Source organism: Haliotis cracherodii, unplaced genomic scaffold, assembly GCF_022045235.1.
Source record: "Haliotis cracherodii isolate W230 unplaced genomic scaffold, xgHalCrac1.p SCAF_16, whole genome shotgun sequence".
Taxonomy (NCBI): domain Eukaryota; kingdom Metazoa; phylum Mollusca; class Gastropoda; order Lepetellida; family Haliotidae; genus Haliotis; species Haliotis cracherodii.
The window spans coordinates 26,512,800-26,533,510 of NW_027266271.1; the positions used below are offsets into that span (position 1 = coordinate 26,512,800).

The window sequence follows — 20,711 nt, forward strand, 5'->3', positions numbered from 1 at the left end:
TGGCGTGCCCAAGGGACGCAACTCTGCACAGCGAATCGCGACGCCTTAGACGACTGGGCCACCTGTGCCCCCTACAAAGTGCTACGTCAAAGAATAGCAATTAAAAAGAAAAATCGGTTACATAATCCAGATATTGTTTTTAGCAAAACTTTTCTTAATACTGACAAAATTTTATGTCAACTGTTATTGCCTAATATGTATGTAGAGAAATAAGGCAATGGTTCACCGTTTCTTGTGAAGGAGATGTACCTTTGTGGGCAGGCATTCCACATAGAACAGCACTGAATGCCAATATCATGTTAGGAGCGGTCGGGTAGCCTAGTGGTTAAAGCGTTCGCTTTCCCGACATGCTGGAAAATTGCTACAAACGGCGTAAAACCATATTCACTCACTCACTCAATAACATGTAACTGCACAACGCTATTGTATTTCAATCACTACACGCAGCGTCGCGTTTGTTCAGATTTACGCAGGCATGTTGCCCTCACGAACTAAACATACAATATCAGCAGCAGAGAATATTCCATAATGCATGAAAAGGGAAAATAGAGGTGAACATTAAATGGATGGATCACTGAAAATCATTGCTGAAACCTGGTGTTCACAAAAGGGCAAACATGGCTTAACGATAACACCCACCACTTACAAGATCTGCATAGAAAAAGTAGGTGTTTGTTTGTTGTCTGGCGACAGCGGCCTGTAAACAAACCAGACAAAACGAACCGTCAACGTTTTCCACGAAGTTGAAACGAATGTACACAATGGTGGATTTCAAAGAAACTAGCCTGTGATAATTCGTCATCTGTCGCTTGAGTACCACTGCAACTGTCCACGGTTTGACAGGTAAGATTATATGCTGTACTATATCCACTTGGCTAGTGGGGCGGTGGGGCAGCCCCAGAGTTTGCCCGTCACGCCGGGTTCGATCTCCTCCATGAGGCGTTCCCTGCCTTCCCCGACCCCGTGGTATCTCGGCATTCATCGTATCGCGGCATTTGTGATTTCCGATAGTTCACGCGGGACACGCCTCTTAAGCCCCCTTTACACAGGGCTGAGACCTTTGTGCCACCTTTGAGCGATCAAAAACTGGCCAGGACGCTCAATGGTCGCCTAAAGCCAGACAATCATGTTTCTGTGTAACTGCTCCAGCAGTTGTTCAGCAGTAACTGCTCGAGTTGTTCATCGTCTGCAACCACAATGAAACACTGCAGGTACAAGCCCTCGATTTAAAGGTAGGCAGGCAGACTAGGGAGGCACTACAGGTAGCTCGAAGGATGCAGAAAAACGGCAGAAGCCTTGCCACGGTGTCTCAAGGGTCGCCGTTGTCGCCGAATGGAGGCACGGGGGTCGCCACAGCCATCGTTCAATTCACGCTGTTGTTCGCCCAAAGGAGGCACAAGCATCACCCAGAGTAACGGAATACATTTGCAGCAGAAGGCATCTTCTACCTGGCGACCATTGGGCGACCACTCTGCCTTTATTCTGCAACAACGGCAATGCTTTTGCATCCCTTCTGCCTCCTTTGAGCCACCTTTGAGCAACCAACCTCTTCGGCGACCTTCGTGCGACTGTTTTGAACATGTTCAAAAATTCCCCCCGACCATGACGTCCATCGCGATGTCTGAACCTCCCGCGTACCACCTTGGAACGACCTAGGCAGCCATTGAGCCTCCAACGACGACCTGGCAAATGTCATGGTCGCACACGGGAGGCACAAAGGTCGCCATCCCGTGTAAAGGCCCTATTAGCGGCTGTTTATTAGTGCAAATGCGTAACCAGGAATGGCTCACTTCGTAGACAATTTCAATTTCCTCGGAATGTTCCGTCTGCTGTAAGGAAGGAGTTATTAATTGTTGATACATACTCTGGCATCTTTTTAAAATATTGCCTTGCCCCCATCTATCAATGGCCAACGATATAACCCGTAGTTCCCCAAGTAAACTTTCTCTATCGACCTGAACTAGATCATCTGCATGTTCATGGCGACTCATAAGGTAACGGAAGTTACGTAGTCCGCACATTTTTTCCCGCTCTGTGCCCTGAATCTATTGGGAGATCATAAGGGCTATAATGCCAAACTTAGAAATACGTTCTTCACTAGTAGCCAAAAGATAAATACATACTTTTGGCATACTAGGAGTGTTTTTTATATATTTATTGTTGACTTTTAACATATTTCCATTTTGTGAAAAATCATTGTCATCCAATTTTTTTTATAAACAATCTTAGAATATAATTTCTGATATTTTGTTGTTGACTTATAAAAATGTTTTTCTCTTACTTTTCGGTAAATATGCATTGAATACCTATTGCTGATAACACATTTAGAATTTTATTTGTGCTGTCTTTGCACTCGTCTGGACTAATCAATGATGTCTGGCATGATCATACCAAGTGGTTGGTAGAATTATGTCCTCTTTTTGTCCAATTCGGACCTCCATACACAACTTTTCTCTGTACCGCGATACGATGGAGTTCTCTCCCTTATCAAACAGAGCGCGAGGCCCGGCTTTTACTCGGAGCTACTAATGTAAATAATGAACTTTTATCAGTAAAATATGCATTGTTTGATAAAATAAATGATATCTGATATGGAGAACACGAATAATCATAAAGGTTAGTGAGTGCATTTTGTTCCGTTTAGCGTACATGACAAGTATCGCGATACCCCGAGGTTGCAGGCTACTTACTTGCCTGGTAAACCCTTTGCTAGTGTTTGGATGTAACACCTTATAAACACACACTCACATACTACATTGGAGGGTGCTTTGAGCCTTTGACACATGGTGAACTCGATCAACACTCACTTGGAGTGAGTGAATATGGTTTTACGCCGCTTTTAGCAATATTCCAACAATATTCTCGGGGGGGGGGGGGGGGGGGGGGGGGTTAGGGTGTTGGAGAACACACCAGAAATGGGCTTCACGCATTGTACTAAAGTCGGGAATCGAACCCGGGTCTTCGGCGTGACGGGCGAACGATTTAACCACTAGGCTACCCGACCGCCCCTAGTTATTATTATGACCAGTGATGTCATTTACTGAAAACATAATGAACCTAATCTTAACAAAACCCTAAACTACATGAACGATTGCATACAACTTAATTCGTACGTTATTCTACCACAATTCGCAATGTACCATGTCAACACTGAATGTATAGTGATATTTTCAGGTATTAAGTTCACTGAAGCCAAATTGGGGGAAGTCATGGAAACGTATTATCCCATAGGAAACAGTCGGTCAGTCGACGTCACCCATCACTGTCAGGTTGCTAAGGAGTGCAACATCTTGATGATGGGTTGCGGGGACGTCAGGAACGTCTTACACACCCTGCACGTGCTCAGTCAAGATGGCACTACTGATGCACAAGATCAGACTTTACACTTCCATCTAAATGACATTGAGAGTGGTATTCTGGCACGAGACTTGCTTTTGCTGCACATCGTTGGGACCATTGATCCATCAAACACTGAAGACCTGAAGTTCCTTTGGGCAGTGTGGTACGATGCCCTGTTGTCTGAACTTCACAGTGAGAGGTTGAAGCAGTCGATCAAGGGATTATTAACAACGGAGTTACACAGTTATGGAATGTACTTTGGGAATGAGAAAAGTGAACGGGAAATCAGGGAGGCTCTGCAGGTTTTCACTCGAAGTGGTATAAGTGACAAGCGAGTGAAAAAAACAAGAGATGTTTTCTTCGAAGCTTTGTATCATTCCGACAAGCCAGAGTTTGTCTTGGACAGGAAAACAGGCAGAATGGTTCGTCCTAGAGTTGACCTACCCCACTCAGCTGTGGAGTGGATATCGCTGAGAGTGAGTGCCCACTGTCTTCGTCTGGAGGAAACTAGTGATCTGAGAGAAAGGTAATACGGGAAGTTGTCACTTACAGAAATACTGTTCACATCTGAAACAATGATACTATCGAAGTCGCATCAAAGTCCTTATTATATTATTCTGTTCATGAAGAACATTACTCAATAATCGTTCGAGATGTAACTTCTCTTGCATATGGTTTACGAGTTATTTACCGGTATACATGTGTAGGGGTTAGACCATTATCTATTTACTAGTTAAAATGATTAGACAATTATCTATTTACCAGAACATTGGGTTTAGATATTTATGGCATATTTACCAGCAAAAAGGGAGATAGATCATATATCATATTTGGACTTAGTGCAGTACAAATTGTAGTACCTTTTTTGGGTGGAGTCCCATCCAGGATGCGAAACACGAAACACCGAGGCTTCCACAAAATGGAAGTCTGACAACATTACTGGTGGTGTAGATAACATACTTTGTGTACCCCACTGATAAGTGTAAACTGGCACGGCTCCGACGGCCAAAATCTGTGAGTAGACAATACCTTTTGGAAAGATTTGGAAACCTTAGCAGATGTACATATTTACAATTGGTCAACACCTAACACGTTTGCAATCAATCACTTTATTCAGATACTATGAGGAAATTAGGGAGTTTGTATCGACTGGGATCACGAGGGTCAACTCTAAAGATGATCGACTGTACGGCAACATCACACTGTTTAGACCGGAGAGCGATGTTTGGGTCGTACCAGATGACTGCTGTCCATTCCTGTGCTATGATGTAGACCTACAACTTCACAGGTTCGAATATCGCAATTATATTTGGTGACTGGATGCATTAGTATTAACGCCGTTTTGAACATTGCTTCAGTTCTGTCATGGCGTGTCAGCTTAGAGGGATCCACATGGATGCTAACATGACAACCCCTGGTAGAAAAGGTGTCCAAAACGTTTGGCTGTCGCAAGAGGCGACTAAATTGTTTCTCGTGATCATGTTCGGTTATTTGGTTGATTGCGTGCCATCGTACTCCGATCTCAAATAATATGTGTGTCTCATGATATCAGCCACTGGTTTGTTCGGTCCAAACGCAAGTATTTATATAGACCGCCGTGATATATTGCTGACTGCAGCGTAAAACTACAAACAAATGGACAGGATTCAATCAAGAACGACTACATTAGTTTCAGGGCGGTCGGGTAGCCTAGTGGTTAAAGCGTTCGCTCGTCACGCCACCCCGGGTTCGATTCCCGACATGGGTACATTGTGTGAAGCCCATTTCTGGTGTCCCCCGCCGTGATATTGTTGGAATATTGCTAAGAGCGGCGTAAAACAATATTCACTTAATCACTTAATCATTAGTTTCAGTAAATATTCAAGATGCCGCTTTCTCAATTGTAGGTACGATGGACGAAAGGTCACTCTATCCTCTCTGTGTCTGGAAATAATGAAGACGTGGGTGGAAAGCTATCAGGCCGTAATGAAAGGAGGATGTAATATCAAGGTGAGTACTTGATATGATTTAACAATTAATATCATTACATGTAGCATGGGGAACATGTTAGTCTTTCTGACACAAGCAGGGCATATATATATGTATGTATGAATGTTATGGATAGTCACACACAAATAGGACAAATAGTACGTTAGCTGTACTGGACGTGAGGAATGACAATCAAACACCTATATTATGTTCATGTTCCCTTTTCACACCTTTGACAAACATATATATATACCGTAATATGTTTATTCACAGTCAACAAATTGATAAGTAGAATGTCATAACATAAGAGATCGTCATCGGCAGATTGAAAATCCTTCGGTAATGCCTTGATGAATACTATTGGTACCACATTGAACTTTAAATACATTGAGTTTCAGATCCATCTGTGGCTGGGAAACGCCATTGTTGTGTGTGAGACAGACCTTCCTGAAGACCTCCAGTTTGACTTCATCGATACCTCCAACATTGCCGACAAAGTTGGTCTTATCTTGCTGTTGTTACACTGTCAAGAGAAACTGAAGCGGTAGGTATCTCACAGAAAAAAAATGCCATAATCAAGATTTGTTGTTAATAAAATACATGTATGGAACTGACATGTTTACTTACCAGTCACTAGAAACCAGATGTGCATGTGTTCCCTTGAACACTTGATTTGCCATTGCGTGACAGGTGGGGCAGGATAGCTCTCCTTTTGTCCAACTCCTGGTATCGTCACTATTAGATTTGATTTCATAAACATATGCGTAAGATATAGCCAGACAGTGGTGTACTAGTTGAAAAGTCTAATGACTTTTGAATAAATTGAATTGAATGAATTGTTCCCGTGAACACTTGATTTGCCATTGCGTGACAGGTGGGGCAGGATACGCTCTCCTTTTGTCCAACTCCTGGTATCGTCACTATTAGATTTGATTTCATAAACATATGCGTAAGATATAGCCAGACAGTGGTGTACTAGTTGAAAAGTCTAATGACTTTTGAATAAATTGAATTGAATGAATTGTTCCCTTGAACACTTGATTTGCCATTGCGTGACAGTTGGGGCAGGATAGCTCTCCTTTTGTCCAACTCCTGGTATCGTCACTATTAGATTTGATTTCATAAACATATGCGTAAGATATAGCCAGACAGTGGTGTACTAGTTGAAAAGTCTAATGACTTTTGAATAAATTGAATTGAATGAATTGTTCCCGTGAACACTTGATTTGCCATTGCGTGACAGGTGGGGCAGGATAGCTCTCCTTTTGTCCAACTCCTGGTATCTTCACTATTAGATTTGATTTTAAACATATGCGTAAGATATAGCCAGACAGTGGTGTACTAGTTGAAAAGTCTAATGACTTTTGAATAAATTGAATTGAATGAATTGTTCCCGTGAACACTTGATTTGCCATTGCGTGACAGGTGGGGCAGGATAGCTCTCCTTTTGTCCAACTCCTGGTATCGTCTCTATTAGATTTGATTTTAAACATATGCGTAAGATATAGCCAGACAGTGGTGTACTAGTTGAAAAGTCTAATGACTTTTGAATAAATTGAATTGAATGAATTGTTCCCGTGAACACTTGATTTGCCATTGCGTGACAGGTGGGGCAGGATACGCTCTCCTTTTGTCCAACTCCTGGTATCGTCACTATTAGATTTGATTTCATAAACATATGCGTAAGATATAGCCAGACAGTGGTGTACTAGTTGAAAAGTCTAATAACTTTTGAATAAATTGAATTGAATGAATTGTTCCCTTGAACACTTGATTTGCCATTGCGTGACAGGTGGGGCAGGATAGCTCTCCTTTTGTCCAACTCCTGGTATCGTCACTATTAGATTTGATTTCATAAACATATGCGTAAGATATAGCCAGACAGTGGTGTACTAGTTGAAAAGTCTAATAACTTTTGAATAAATTGAATTGAATGAATTGTTTACAACTGGTATCTAAAATTTCTAAGGAAAAATACTTCAATTAGTTAATACTCGATAAAATGTGCGGTGACATAGTATACGACACTATTTGTTATGATTTTGTAAAGGGTTTTGTCGCTTTTACTTATGATTACTTAAAATAACGTTTATCACTGACAACTTGTTCAGAACTGATATCTTGAATTTGTAGGTCAAAATACAATCTTCTTCTTCTTTGTTTGTTGTGTAACACCGCACTCAACAAAATTTCAGCAACATGACGGCGGTCTCTAGATAATTGAATCTGGACAAGACAATCCAGTCATTGACATCACGAACATTGATCTTCGAAATTGAGATACGATGACAAACATCAACTACCTGAGCGAGCCTGACCACCCGATCCCGTTAGTCGCCTCTTACGGCAAGGATGGGTAGCTGAAGACCTATTCTCTACCCGGATCTTCACGGTTCCAAAATGCAACCAATACTCGATATAATGTCCCGTAACATGTGATAGCGTAAGACAATATTTGCTATGATTACAAAAAGGGTTTCGTCGCATTTTTTACGCAACTCATGCGTCTTTTTTTATGTTTAGCCCAAACGGTGTGCTGCGGACGGAAAGCTTTTTCTGGACCAAAGTCACCTTTATTTCAGTCAAAGACTTTCTGTGTCAATGTTTGGACATACCCGTGTCATATTACCCAACCATGATAGGTCTACATCTTGCTGAAGAACTCACTCTTGGACACGAGTAAGTGTTGGGGTGAGTGAGTGAGGGAATATGGTTTTACGCCGCTCTTAGCAATATTCCAGCATTTTTACGGCGGGGGACACCAGAAATGGGCTTCACACATTGTACCCATGTCGGGAATCGAACCCGGGTCTTCAGCGTGACGAGCGAACGCTTTAACCACTAGGCTAGCCCCTAGTAAGTGTTGGGAATTACCACTTTGACACAGTTTCAGTGAGCACGTAGAGCATTATGCATTTTGATATGTAAAACTCCTTTGACGACTTGAAATGGTCAACGTAAATCGACATACTGTAAAACTAGTTGAGAGAAACAAAAGAAGGCACATGTTTGTATGAATTGTGAATGTCTCTGGAGGTAAACATCCATTATTTGGCAATGCAGTAAAAACATTACACTGGGTGACGTGACGTATTGTGTACTTGAAGAGTTTCGTACTGACGTGTGCAATGTAACTGTAATATTTGTATATTGCCATATTCTTCCATAAGTATATATTAATCCTACGATTGCCAGCTGAACGATTTAGCTTAATTATGAATATCAATTCAAATTCATGTTTTAAACTAATTTTCCAACGCAAATATGTACAAGTATAATCATTGCTATGTTTTTTTAGGGAGCTTCTACCAACTTACGCAAATGATGTACGTTCCAAACTCACGCTGAGATGGACAGCAGCGATAGCAAAGGATACCATTACAAAGCTCAGAGTATCAACAGATGGTAGGCCTTAAAAAGATATTGTTTTAAACTTCATTTGTTAACATTTTCACGTGGCAGACTTCGGCTTCAAGCCTATGTGTAATGAGTGCGTAACGATATGGGGGAGGATATATTAAGAAATATATTGATCGACAATGTATTTTTCATATGATTAATTCTTGTAATTAAGCAAACGTTTCTATTACTTCTGTGTGAAATCTAAGACATTATGTCTGAGTGCAATACATGTTGCTGTATTCGCTTTCATGTAGAGTAAAATTTGGAATTTCAATTTTGTATAGATTGTCTGAAAAAATGTTTTGTTGTCATTTTCAAGGAACTGATGCAGTGTCCAAAACTGTGTATGCGTTGGAAAACCACACAAAGTTGAATAAAATACCAACAACAGCTCTTGACTTGAACTGTACAGGCAACAAAATTTACAGAAGATTGAAGGAACTTAAAGGTAATTTGTTACCTTACAGTCAGGAAAACAATCGGCATGCTGACAATAACATAATGTTTTTTTCATAATTCCATAATATCCTAATACTATTTCTTAGCATTTGATATTTGATAATTCGGCTTGCACGCGCACACACACACACACACACACACACACACACACACACACACACACACACACACACACACACACACACACACACACACACACACACACACACATTTATATATATTTTCACAAAAAAAGAAACCTAAAGCCAGGTTTGTGTGAGGTAGGAAAATACATTTATACGAGGAACCGTACAAGGTATTGAACCAGAGTATTGTGGAGAGAACACTTGGTGATTCTAGTCATCTCAGTTATCGGTACATAGGAAAAATCCAAGGTGAAGGTCAGCTACCATCACTAGCGCGTATGTCCCCCGTTGGATTCGAAAGCGGCCTGACATCTCCTGAACATGGAAGCGACGAGTATGCGAATCACATCCTGGGAAATGGTAGCCCACTCGTCCTGCAACGCAAAGGCCAACTGCTGCAACATCTGGGGTTGTGGTTGCAATATCTAATTCATCCCACAGGTGACCGCCTCCGTGGTCTAGTGGTAGAGCGTTCGCCCGGAAAGCGGAAGGTCCGGGGTTCGATCCCCGGCCGCGTCATACCAAAAGACGTTAAAAGATGGTACTTGTTGTTACCCTGTCTGGCGCTCGGCATCAGGGTGCTAAAACAAGGACTGGTCGGCTCGGAGTCAGTATGCTGTGTCTGAGTGGTTTATTCATGTTAAACTGCGGCATAGTATCTCAGTGAGCTAGCACTATAAATCGGCATTAATCCGGACTAGTACAAGCAGCCACACAAACACACACACGATATGGCCGCAATAATCTTGGACGCGACGTTAAACCCCATTTCACTTCACCTCATCCCACAGGTGCTCTGTGACGCGTCGAACAGGATGTCTTGCTCGTTGACCTGCTGCTCTTAAACGGTTTCGTACCGTCTGGTCAGAGACGCGCAGTCCGGGTATTTGGGATGCAGTTGAGGTGGCTGTGGTCGTCCTTTCACGCAGGTGGCGCAGTCGGATGTAGCGATTTTGGGCGGGGGTGGTTACACGTGGTCGTCCCGACCTTGGCCGATCTAGTGTTGACCCATGCTGTTGAAACCGATCCCATAGCCTTGTGATGGTGCTTGGCGCTATATTGAAAACCCTGGCTACAGCTGATCGGGATTAACCTGCCTGCAAGCGGCCCATGACGTTGTTTCTTTGCCCTTCTGTTAATCTTGGCATGTTGTTGAACTGTCACTGTTCGATTGACGCAGATGCCATGCAAAAAAACCCCAAACGCTGCACTTTAATACCGTTCATAGTGCAGATGCACGTGTAGTACGTGCAACTCCGTGGCCCTTTTGTTAATGCACTGGGTGCGTTTTTCCGAATCATACGTGTTTCCCAACTATTGGTTTGCATGTCCTTGCCCATTTTAACACGGGAACTTTTTCTCTCTCACTATAACCCATTAAACCTCTTCATATTGCACCGGTTTGTCCGCTAATTTGCCTTAATGGCCACAAATATCCGTATTGCGTTTCTTTTTTTTGAAGAGTATATCTATACATTTTCATTCTCTTATGTTGTCGGTTTCTCTGTAAGCAAAACCCATGTAAGTCTTTGTATGTCAGCTGTGTAAAAATATTAGCAAGTTTATGCATGGATGTTATTCAACAAAACAACAACTATCTGTTAAGCATCAACCACTGACTTGTTTATCTAATTTGTGTGAAATGCGGGTGCTATCGGTACGGCACGACATGCTCGCCCTTTTCAGTGATCCATTCATAAAATGTCCAGCGCAATTTTGACTTATATACACAATGGAATCCCTTTCGAAAGATAACTGAGACTGATTATTCTCTGGCGTTGACGTTTTATATGATAGTAATGACCCACTTTCTATAACTGCAGATTCAACGACAAGTGATGGGCATGGTTACGTAAGTTCTCTTTTTTAATGCTATCAGTAAAGGTTACATTTCAAGATTACACATGGCAGTGATTCTGTGATCGAAGCGACATTAACATTAAAGCACACGCCTAGTTTCCGATGTTGGCTTTACAATTTTAGAACATGCAATAAAACAGTTAATTAAATGGAGAATCTCACCCCAAGTGTCCAACACAAGAGGGTGAGATTATAATTATCATCCAACATCATTCTTCCAACCTTTTTCAGTTTGTAGACAGTAATAAGCAGTGTATAAAGTACTGCTAACAGCTTCGGTAGCAGAGCCATTAGTGATGTCATTTGATTGTGACGTCATGGTAACCAATGGCCTGCAAAGCACTGTGATGCAATTTCATTGCAGCGATATCTACAAGCAATATCTGCAGCTTGATCTCACCCTTGGAATATCTCCTGTGGGAGCCAGTTTTGGATGATAAAGAATGTTTATTATCTTTAACAGTTGGTTGTCGAGTTCCCTGACTATTACTCGGTGATCATCTCAACAGAACAGGACGGTTCGGAGAATGGGGCTTTCAAAGTTAAGATTGTTGATGGGGATCCACAGGATGTTATGCTGCAGTGTATCGAGAAAGGGTAACTCTCTATTTTGGAATAAATAATTCATAATTATAATATGTTAACTACTCATATGTTTAATGTTTAATCAGCTAAACTGTGTGGACCATGTTCCGAATGAATTTCAACCTCCAAGATAATGTTTTATAAATTTTCAAATAATAAAAAAGGAAACATAGCACACACACACGCACATGTATGCACGCACCCACCCCCCCACCACCCCCACCCCCCCACACACACGAAGAACAACATGAGTGATCAATAGAGCTCATGAGCCCTAATTTTTGTTACCTTCTCAGGATCACAGTAAGACTACACTTGGCATGCAGCATCAGTCTCAACTCGACCAGATTTATTAGTAGGGAGGATGGAACTGTTGAATGCCGCCTGATCAAGAACTCTGATCTCATCGCTGGGGAACGTGTACTTCCTTGGAAGAAGCTTGATGTGAACACTGTGGCTGAACTTGCTGATTTCCCTCAGTCGAAATACCGGGGAAGCACTTTAAAAACATACACTTCACGTATGTGGATTACAGATGCGACCTGTGAATTAATGCCACCAGAGAGGCAACTAGCGCACATCGTGGAGTTCATCTTTGGCGTAAGTATGTAACTACGTTTCGTCTTAAGTAAAGGAGTACTCTGCTCAATTGGGCTTTTGATGAAAATACAATGGGTTTTGTCGCTTTTATTACATTGGCGTCACAGAACGCTCGGCACAATTATGGACCTTTATTCAGGGTATATGTTTTGATGTTTTGACGAGCTTGAGCTTCCTTTTCAAACTTTGATCCGTTCATATGAACTGCATTAAAATTGAATTTGGTATGCATGCATATGCAATACGCAATACACTTAACCTCCCAATTTAACATTTTTTTTCACCAGGCATCATCATCTATCAAGATCAAATCATCAAAGCCATCCGGCAAGACTACCAACATCATATTACAATTGGAATGCTTAAAGATTTATGAGAATAAGCCCACAATGTTTTTGAGTTATTTTGATTTCGACAAGGCAAAACATTTTGTTTCGCAAAAGAAAATGAATAACGAGGAATTTCAAATTGCCTACAAAAACTTTGAGCATGCATGTGTGGAAATGGACGCTCCATCACCCAGAGGAATGAAAGAGGTAATTAATGCCTTCAGAAATATGCTTTTATATGGATTCTGTGAGGGTCAAACAAGAACGCATAAAACCGCGGGGACATTTTAGTACTGCCAAATATCCTTCTGTTTCTGTCCACATTTTTAGTGTGTGTGCAGGTGGCCACTTGACTAATTTTTGCAGGTGTTTGTGGCGGGTGTCATCGGTGGGACAGGATACCCTCACGTTTTCGCGTACTCCTGGTATCAACACTATTTGATAAATAAATATAAATGTGTCATCACCAGAGAATAATCAGTCCCGATTTTCTGCCCGAAACGGATTCAGTTGGACATAAAAGGCAAAATAGCTATGAAAACACATACTTATGATATAATTGGAATCGTACAATCAATTCTAATGATTATTCAATGGTTTGAAACAATAACTTGAATGTGATCCATACATGGGTAATGTGCAATAAATGCCTTTTGAAAAAGTAAACTCCACCAAACTATACTTTAAAAACACTCGAAGAACCCGAAAACCTTTGCACGTGTTTTTTATGAAGAATATCTATTACCATGCCCGATAATTGCCGAATGATATACAGTTAGTTATTAACCATAAACTACGCAAGTGTCTTCAGGGCATACCCGAACACATTTCATTACAATGTCCATCACAATGTCACAAACATTTGACATCCTCTCTCAAACCTAAGGCCGTGGATGCCATGAGTGTTTGCATGGATCATTCCAGCAATATATTTAAGGACTTGAAGGCTTTTAAACTGGATTTCATGAAGATCATGTTGAAAACGTCATTTTCCCAATTTCGTGTATCGTCATTACGTTTGACATTCGATCAGTTTCTGACAAGCACACTTACAAAAAGTATGTTTCGGCTTTTTGTCTATTCCAAATTTTGAAACATATCTTTGGGCAGAGATTTCTTATGATTATGTAAAGTGTTATGTCGATTTCATTAAAATATATCTAGATATTATATAGTAATGTCACATGTTCAGCATTTTTTCACTGCGTTTGTATATGAAACTTGAAATGTGTGTTATGGCCTTATCCGACAATACATCGTACAATTTTACATATTTGCCTCTTTTCTGAAACCATAAGCATTGAAAACATTGAATACTAACAGTCTGACACAATGGTTTGAATAACATCTGCTATGAGAATATTGTGAAAAGTTATTTATGTTGTTAAAATTACAGAGATACGAGACTCTTACTATTCCTTTTATCAAAACAAAGACGGTGATAATGGAACTGCCCTCATCGCACTCGTCTTAAAATTAAAATTCATTGTATACAGATTCTATTAATTCGGTGATGTATATCTACATTGTCATGTTGGTGTGTTCTTCTTCAGGGCTACGAGTTGCTGGTGAAGATGATGGAAATCAACTCACACCGCATGACCCAAGATCAGCCTGAAGACAAGAGATGGATTTTGAAGACCTTCGTTAGAGGACGGTATCCCTACACGGACCAAAATACATTCTGTAAATTAACGTCCTTTGCTCAGCTCTGTGCCACACGTGAGTTGTATAAAATGTATGTTAATAAACACAGTCAGACTGTTTAGGTTTACATGAGTGGAACACAAATACATGATCTGATAATTTAAAAATGTGTGTATACCAACCACTTACAGATGCATCAACCCATTGCTTCATTTGATTTGAACCCTGTTTACAGAACATGTATAATATTTCTTTACATTTACATTTATTAACAATACATGTGCTTAAAGTTGATATTTCAAGCATCTGACATTTAAAAATGTTGGTAGGTGATATGTCTAATAATCTTTATCACTTATACTAACGGTCTTAAATGATAGAAGGAAGAAAATGGAAAGGCATCGATTGGTATACGAGAAAAATTAAATTGATAAAAAAAGATAAAACAGCATAGGAATCATTGCATGTTTCAGTTGGTTTGGGGAAAAAGGCTGCATCACGTACTACCTCATACAGTGGGGCAGCTTCATCGACTAACTTGAAACAACTGTGTGCTAACTGCGGTAAGACATCACCAGACTGTAAGAAATGTGCCAGGTGTGACAAGGTATCTTATTGTGGCAAAGCATGTCAAAGGAAGGCCTGGTCAGTCCACAAAGGAGTCTGCAAGGAAGAGGAAAATAAGCACTCTTTGCCATCTTGTGCTAACTGCGGTAAGACATCACCAGACTGTAAGAAATGTGCCAGGTGTAACAAGGTGTCTTATTGTGGCAAAGCATGTCAGAAACAGGCCTGGTCAGTCCACAAAGGAGTCTGCAAGTCAGAGGGAAATAAGCACTCTTTGCCATCTTGTGCTAACTGCGGTAAGACATCACCAGACTGTAAGAAATGTGCCAGGTGTAACAAGGTGTCTTATTGTGGCAAAGCATGTCAGAAACAGGCCTGGTCAGTCCACAAAGGAGTCTGCAAGTCAGAGGGAAATTAAATTTACTTTGCTACTTGTTATAACAGGATCTCTTCTCAGATTATCAAATTCTCCAACCCTGAGTTAATCAGTAAGGTTCCACAAATGACCTATGACCGTGCTGTGTGCACACAACTACAAGACCAATGCCACATTTTCTCAGATTTTTATATATCTATCTTATCAATATATAGTTATTTAAACAAAGATATATAAAGATTTTGTAAAGAGGAATTATGTATCCCGATACAGTAATTGATGCATCTTTGTAGTTCGAAATGTTAGTTGTTTCTAGCATGATATGTATTTGGTCGAGAATATAACATTGCATACATGTTTCTGATTTGATTATAAAACCATATGACTAATTCTATATGACACTCTTTAAAGTATTATAGAAAATGTGTGCCGGTTCAGATTCATGTAGATGTGCTGCTGTATTTATATATTAAGTTATGAAATACTATTTTATCTGAAATTATGAACTGATATTTGACACTGGTGATATAAAACCTTATATCCCGCTTCACTGTTTTCAAATTTATATCAATAAGAAAAAACACATAAAACCCTTGGCATGTGTCAAATAACATGCTTTCTCATCTACTGACCGACTTCACTTGTCAAACTCTGAATTTGACCGCCACCACAAGAAGATTTATTTTGATAAATGTACGTCTACTATGCAAAGGTTATTGGCATTGATGAAATCATCAAATTGACTTCTTTCAAATGGTCCCATTGGGGAATTGTTTTGCATCAAAAAGGCCGAGATAGAAATATCTCATTAGAAGGTTTATGGTTTCTAATTTCTAAATAGTTATTCAAGCTTTCATCGTGAAGATCCGGATTAGAATAGGTCTTCAACAACCCATGCTTACATAACAGGCGACAATGCTTGTGGTAAAAGGCGACAAACGGGGTCGGGTGGTCAGGCTCGCTGGCTTGGTTGATGCATGTCATCGTACCTCAGCTGTGTAGATCGATGCTCATGATATCAATCATTGGGTTGTCTGGTCCAGACTCAATTATTTACAGACCGCCGTCATATAGCTGGAATATTGTATAGCGAGTACAGCGTTAATCACAAACAAACATCGTTAAAGTATATAATAGGAATCGTTACATCTGCAGTCATTGCACTTTATATATGAGTATATCGTCACAAGTCCTTTAAATTCATGTGGCAAGGCTACCAAATGTCTAAGTCATCTCCAGAAGTTGTTTTAATTAAGCTCAATGAACTGGAAATAATGCTTTTGGACTTTAAATGCACGATTGTATTGGACCTTCCCCCGCATCCAGATAAGTTGCACATAGTGTCAAAATAAATCACAATTACCCAAATAATTTTGAGTTGCTTGCGAACAAACAAATACAAAGGTTCAGAAAACCATTAATATAAAAACTCTGTGCGTAATTACCTAACCTTGTCAGCTTGAGTACCCAAATAGCTTTTTATATCATTTTTAGCTGATCGAATGCAGGCATCACCTGCACATAAACTCGACTGCAGTGAATAAAAGGCTTATTGTAACTGGGACATGTTGTGAGCTAATATGACCTGTGAAACACTTACGCGGCACTTGAACAGAAGAATGTTAGAAGTCTCCTGAATCATCATTTTAAGCCGAATTATTTTTATCTCTCACTGGGTTCAAAGTACCCAATAGACTGGATGCAAGGTGTGTGTGTGTGTGTGTGTGCGTGCGTGCGTGCGTGCGTGCGTGCGTGCGTGTGTGTGTGTGTGTGTTTTGATACCCAAAGAAAACTATGTAATACTCAGTTAGAATGACAACATGTGAATAAATACTCAGTGACTTACAAATATTATCTAGAGCCCGGGGAAAGGGAATATTTAACAATGCTTTAAGCCTCTAATAGCAACCCTAGTTTATATCATTTTCTCTATGATTCACCTGCAACGTGGAATACATTTGGAATAATCCTCTTTCTTTATTCCACGGGTGGGTTTGGTTCCACAAAACGATCATAGCAATAACTTACGATTGTCTGTTTGTGTAACGGATACCTGTCTGTACTTATGTCGCGGCCTTTAACAGGAATACTTTATGTCACATATCACATAACTTAGCAACATTTCACTTCTTAACATTATCTGTCCATCAGTTTCAACGTTATCACATGTTGTCAGTTTTACATCGTTATGATATATTGTTATGACATAGTGTACCAAGTGAAAGAATGTTTTGATTTAATGATTAAATGGCTTGCATGTGTTTGTGACTGGTGTAACATATGGGACAGGATACGCTCAAACCTGGTAAATCACTATTTGATAGTCAATCATAAATATATGCTTATGACATAGTGCGAATCGTACTATGAATCTTATAATTACAGACATTGTTTTGTAATTTAAATTAAGACTAGCATAGATAAGTGATTCACAACAATATGCTGATGATATATATGATTATGGAAAGGGTTTTGCCACTTTTATTTCGACTTAATTGTAATATTTCAGGTACCTCAGTGATTTATAGAAATAAATATAATTTAACAACACATTATTCACCTCTGACAATTATGTCAAAATATACCTCCATGTTGAATATGGTCCACATTATGTAATTATCATATATGCTTTGTTTGAAGAAGATTATGTCATACAGTTTCCAAATACAATTCAGTTACAACTTTGTAACGTGTCATGTCTTTTTTTGTTGATCCATGTATACAAATGTAAATTCAAGATAATATTTGAAAAGTTCAAAATGTTACCTAAAATTAGGATCGTGTAAAATACTCAATTTAATATGGTAAAATTCCTTGGGATTTTTTTTCGCAACGCAAGTTTGACGACGCATGCTAATGCAAATAATTTTTTGTTTGTTTGTCAGGTTTGTAGATATGCAAAGTACTAACACGCCACGCCTTTCTTCCTTGTGCACTATAAGAATACATAACTTCTAAGGTAAGACACATATATATTTAGTCTCCATGGTATGAAACATATCTTGGCAACATATATATGATCAACATTAAATTTTCTGAACTGCTTATCTGGATGATCATATATAGTCTGCTAAAAGAAGAAACGCAAAAGTAGCAAAATTGCAAATATCCGACAGAGTGTTGCCGACATCCATATAAAATTAATACCAAAAATGAATTGGTCATTTCTGCATGGATTGGGATTTATGTGTGAGAAAAGAATGAGGTACTGCAGGAATTTGGTGAAAAGAATCACAACCACGATATAGCCTGGCGCCGAACACACCAACATGACATGCAATGTGCAACGTCACTTGTTGGGCCACAACAAAACGTTGGGTCTTCATTTGCATGCCATCACAATCTTACAGCAAGTGAACAGCGAAAACATGCCACGCCTGACGGAAGCCCAACGCCACAACTCCATCGGCCGACTGCAAACACGAGAATCATCTTCAACTGTAGCCAGGTTTTTCCACGTAGCACCAATCACTATTACAAGACTGTGGAACCGTTATCAGACACTCGGGACAACACGTGACCTTCCCAGATTCACGTCACTTACGTGAAAGAACCATCACGGCCACCAGGATTGCCTAGGATATCAACCCAGACAGTGAGGAACCGTTTACGGGATAGACGACCAGTTTGGGGTATCATTTTGTCGGACCCGGTTCTTCGTCGGCTGCGACATCAACGGTGTCAAACTCACAGTATGGCAACAACTGCGATGGAGAGAAGTTTGGTTTAGTGACAAAATCACGTTTTATACTTAGCCGTGCGGATGGTGGACGTCGTGTTTACAGGCGTTCCGGGGGACGATATAAAGGAATTGCCTACAGGAAGTGGCCAGATTCGGTGTCGGTAGTGTGATGAGGATATTTCCTATACTTCCCATTATGCAACAACCGAAAGTCATTTTCCAACAAAGAGAACGCTCGACCTCACACGGCAAGGCCGACAACAGCCAATTTCAGGAATCACAACATCCAGGTCCTGTCATGGCCCCCAGGTCTCCAGGTTTAATCCGAAACGAAAATTTATGGGATGCATTGGATCAACGTCTGCGAGCACATCAGCAACAAACACAGGCCTCCGACAGTTGGCACAAGTGGATGAGCATAAATCTTTGTAAATACATAAATCTGCAAACTGAATGGTGAAAATGTGAATTTTGTAGCATCAGAGTGAATGCGACATTATTCATGTACATAGAGGTTATCACGCGAGTGTGTTTGGGGATGGTAAATATCCTGCATTAGGAATAAACATTGTATTTAGCGAGCCAGACGTTGTTGACAGTCGGTCTGTTCTGTCATAACGTTAAGAAGTGTAGTCAGATGTACACACAGTGACAAAACGAAACCAGGTAACAATTCGGCCAAATCCAACTATTTTAAATTGTTGAGAAAGGTTCCAGCCGCAGAGGTCTACATGCACAGATATGGCTACTGATCCCGCTTGGCTAGGCCTAGTGCCCTCGCAAAAATTGTTTCGAAATTTATATCTCCAAAGTTGCCAAAACGTATGAAATGCCTTAGCTACGTCACAGTTAGACACTGATTTTCAGTATATTAGACTGTTCTTTTGATAATGAAATCAGTTATCTCTGTAGTTTATCCAGATTCCCGATGGTTAATGCTGACTCGATCGCCGAATGACGAGTGCGACCCCATGTTTGTTTATAAACAGTGAAAGTAGTGCCTACTTGACCTTTGATATTTGCATCTCTATCCGCATATGACCCCAACGGATATCGTTTTTATCCGTTGGCTTTATCCTGCCGAGAAACCTACCCATTATATGATAAAAATTTATCTTGGTGCCTTCTGTCTGAAGAAATAAACATATTTCAAGTCATCTACCTTTATTTAAGAAACCTGTATAGATAGTAGACCTTCATTCACCCATGGTCGGGTAGCCTAGTGGTTAAAGCATTCGCTCGTCACACCGAAGACCTGGGTTCGAATTCCGACATGGGTACAGTGTGTGAAGCCCATTTCTGGTGTCCCCCGCCGTGATATTGCTGGAATATTGCTAAAAGCGGCGTAAAACCAAACTCACTCACTCACTATTAGTTGACATACTCTTAATAATCCCTCTCTTATATGATAATTGTTGTTACTGTTAATCCTTCACCTACCATTTTCATTAGTGAGTCTTGCAAAGGAACTATACTGAAACGTCTAAAATACAGTATAATAAAGAAGTTGTTATGCATATATTTTGGTCTACTTGTCATCCTTCACCTTCCAAGAAATGCCTATCAAACAATTCATAACTTCAAATTATATATATGAGGAGATCGTGAAATCTAAATGTTGTCTCAGTTAAGTGTAAACAGAAAGTCACCGCATGTTGGGAGGGGAGCAACTATATGTAGGCACAGCAATCTGTCACTATCTGTATGTTAGGGAGGGGGTATCTAAATGCAGACAATTCAACATGTACAAGTAAGAAGGAAGTAACCAGATA

General features: G+C 40.2%; 1 protein-coding gene across 1 annotated transcript; it reads left to right on the top strand.

Moving 5' to 3' along the window:
• Positions 1 to 772: 772 nt before the first annotated feature.
• LOC139463515 (uncharacterized) lies at positions 773 to 16,573 on the top strand. Its single transcript, XM_071244787.1, has 14 exons — positions 773 to 843; positions 3,175 to 3,865; positions 4,457 to 4,627; positions 5,226 to 5,328; positions 5,706 to 5,851; positions 7,831 to 7,986; positions 8,606 to 8,712; positions 9,029 to 9,157; positions 11,117 to 11,145; positions 11,617 to 11,750; positions 12,035 to 12,338; positions 12,626 to 12,874; positions 14,221 to 14,389; positions 14,788 to 16,573. Exons 2-14 carry the CDS (start codon positions 3,210 to 3,212, stop codon positions 15,297 to 15,299), a joined length of 2,865 nt encoding a protein of 954 aa, XP_071100888.1. The 5' UTR covers positions 773 to 843; positions 3,175 to 3,209; the 3' UTR covers positions 15,300 to 16,573.
• Positions 16,574 to 20,711: the final 4,138 nt, after the last annotated feature.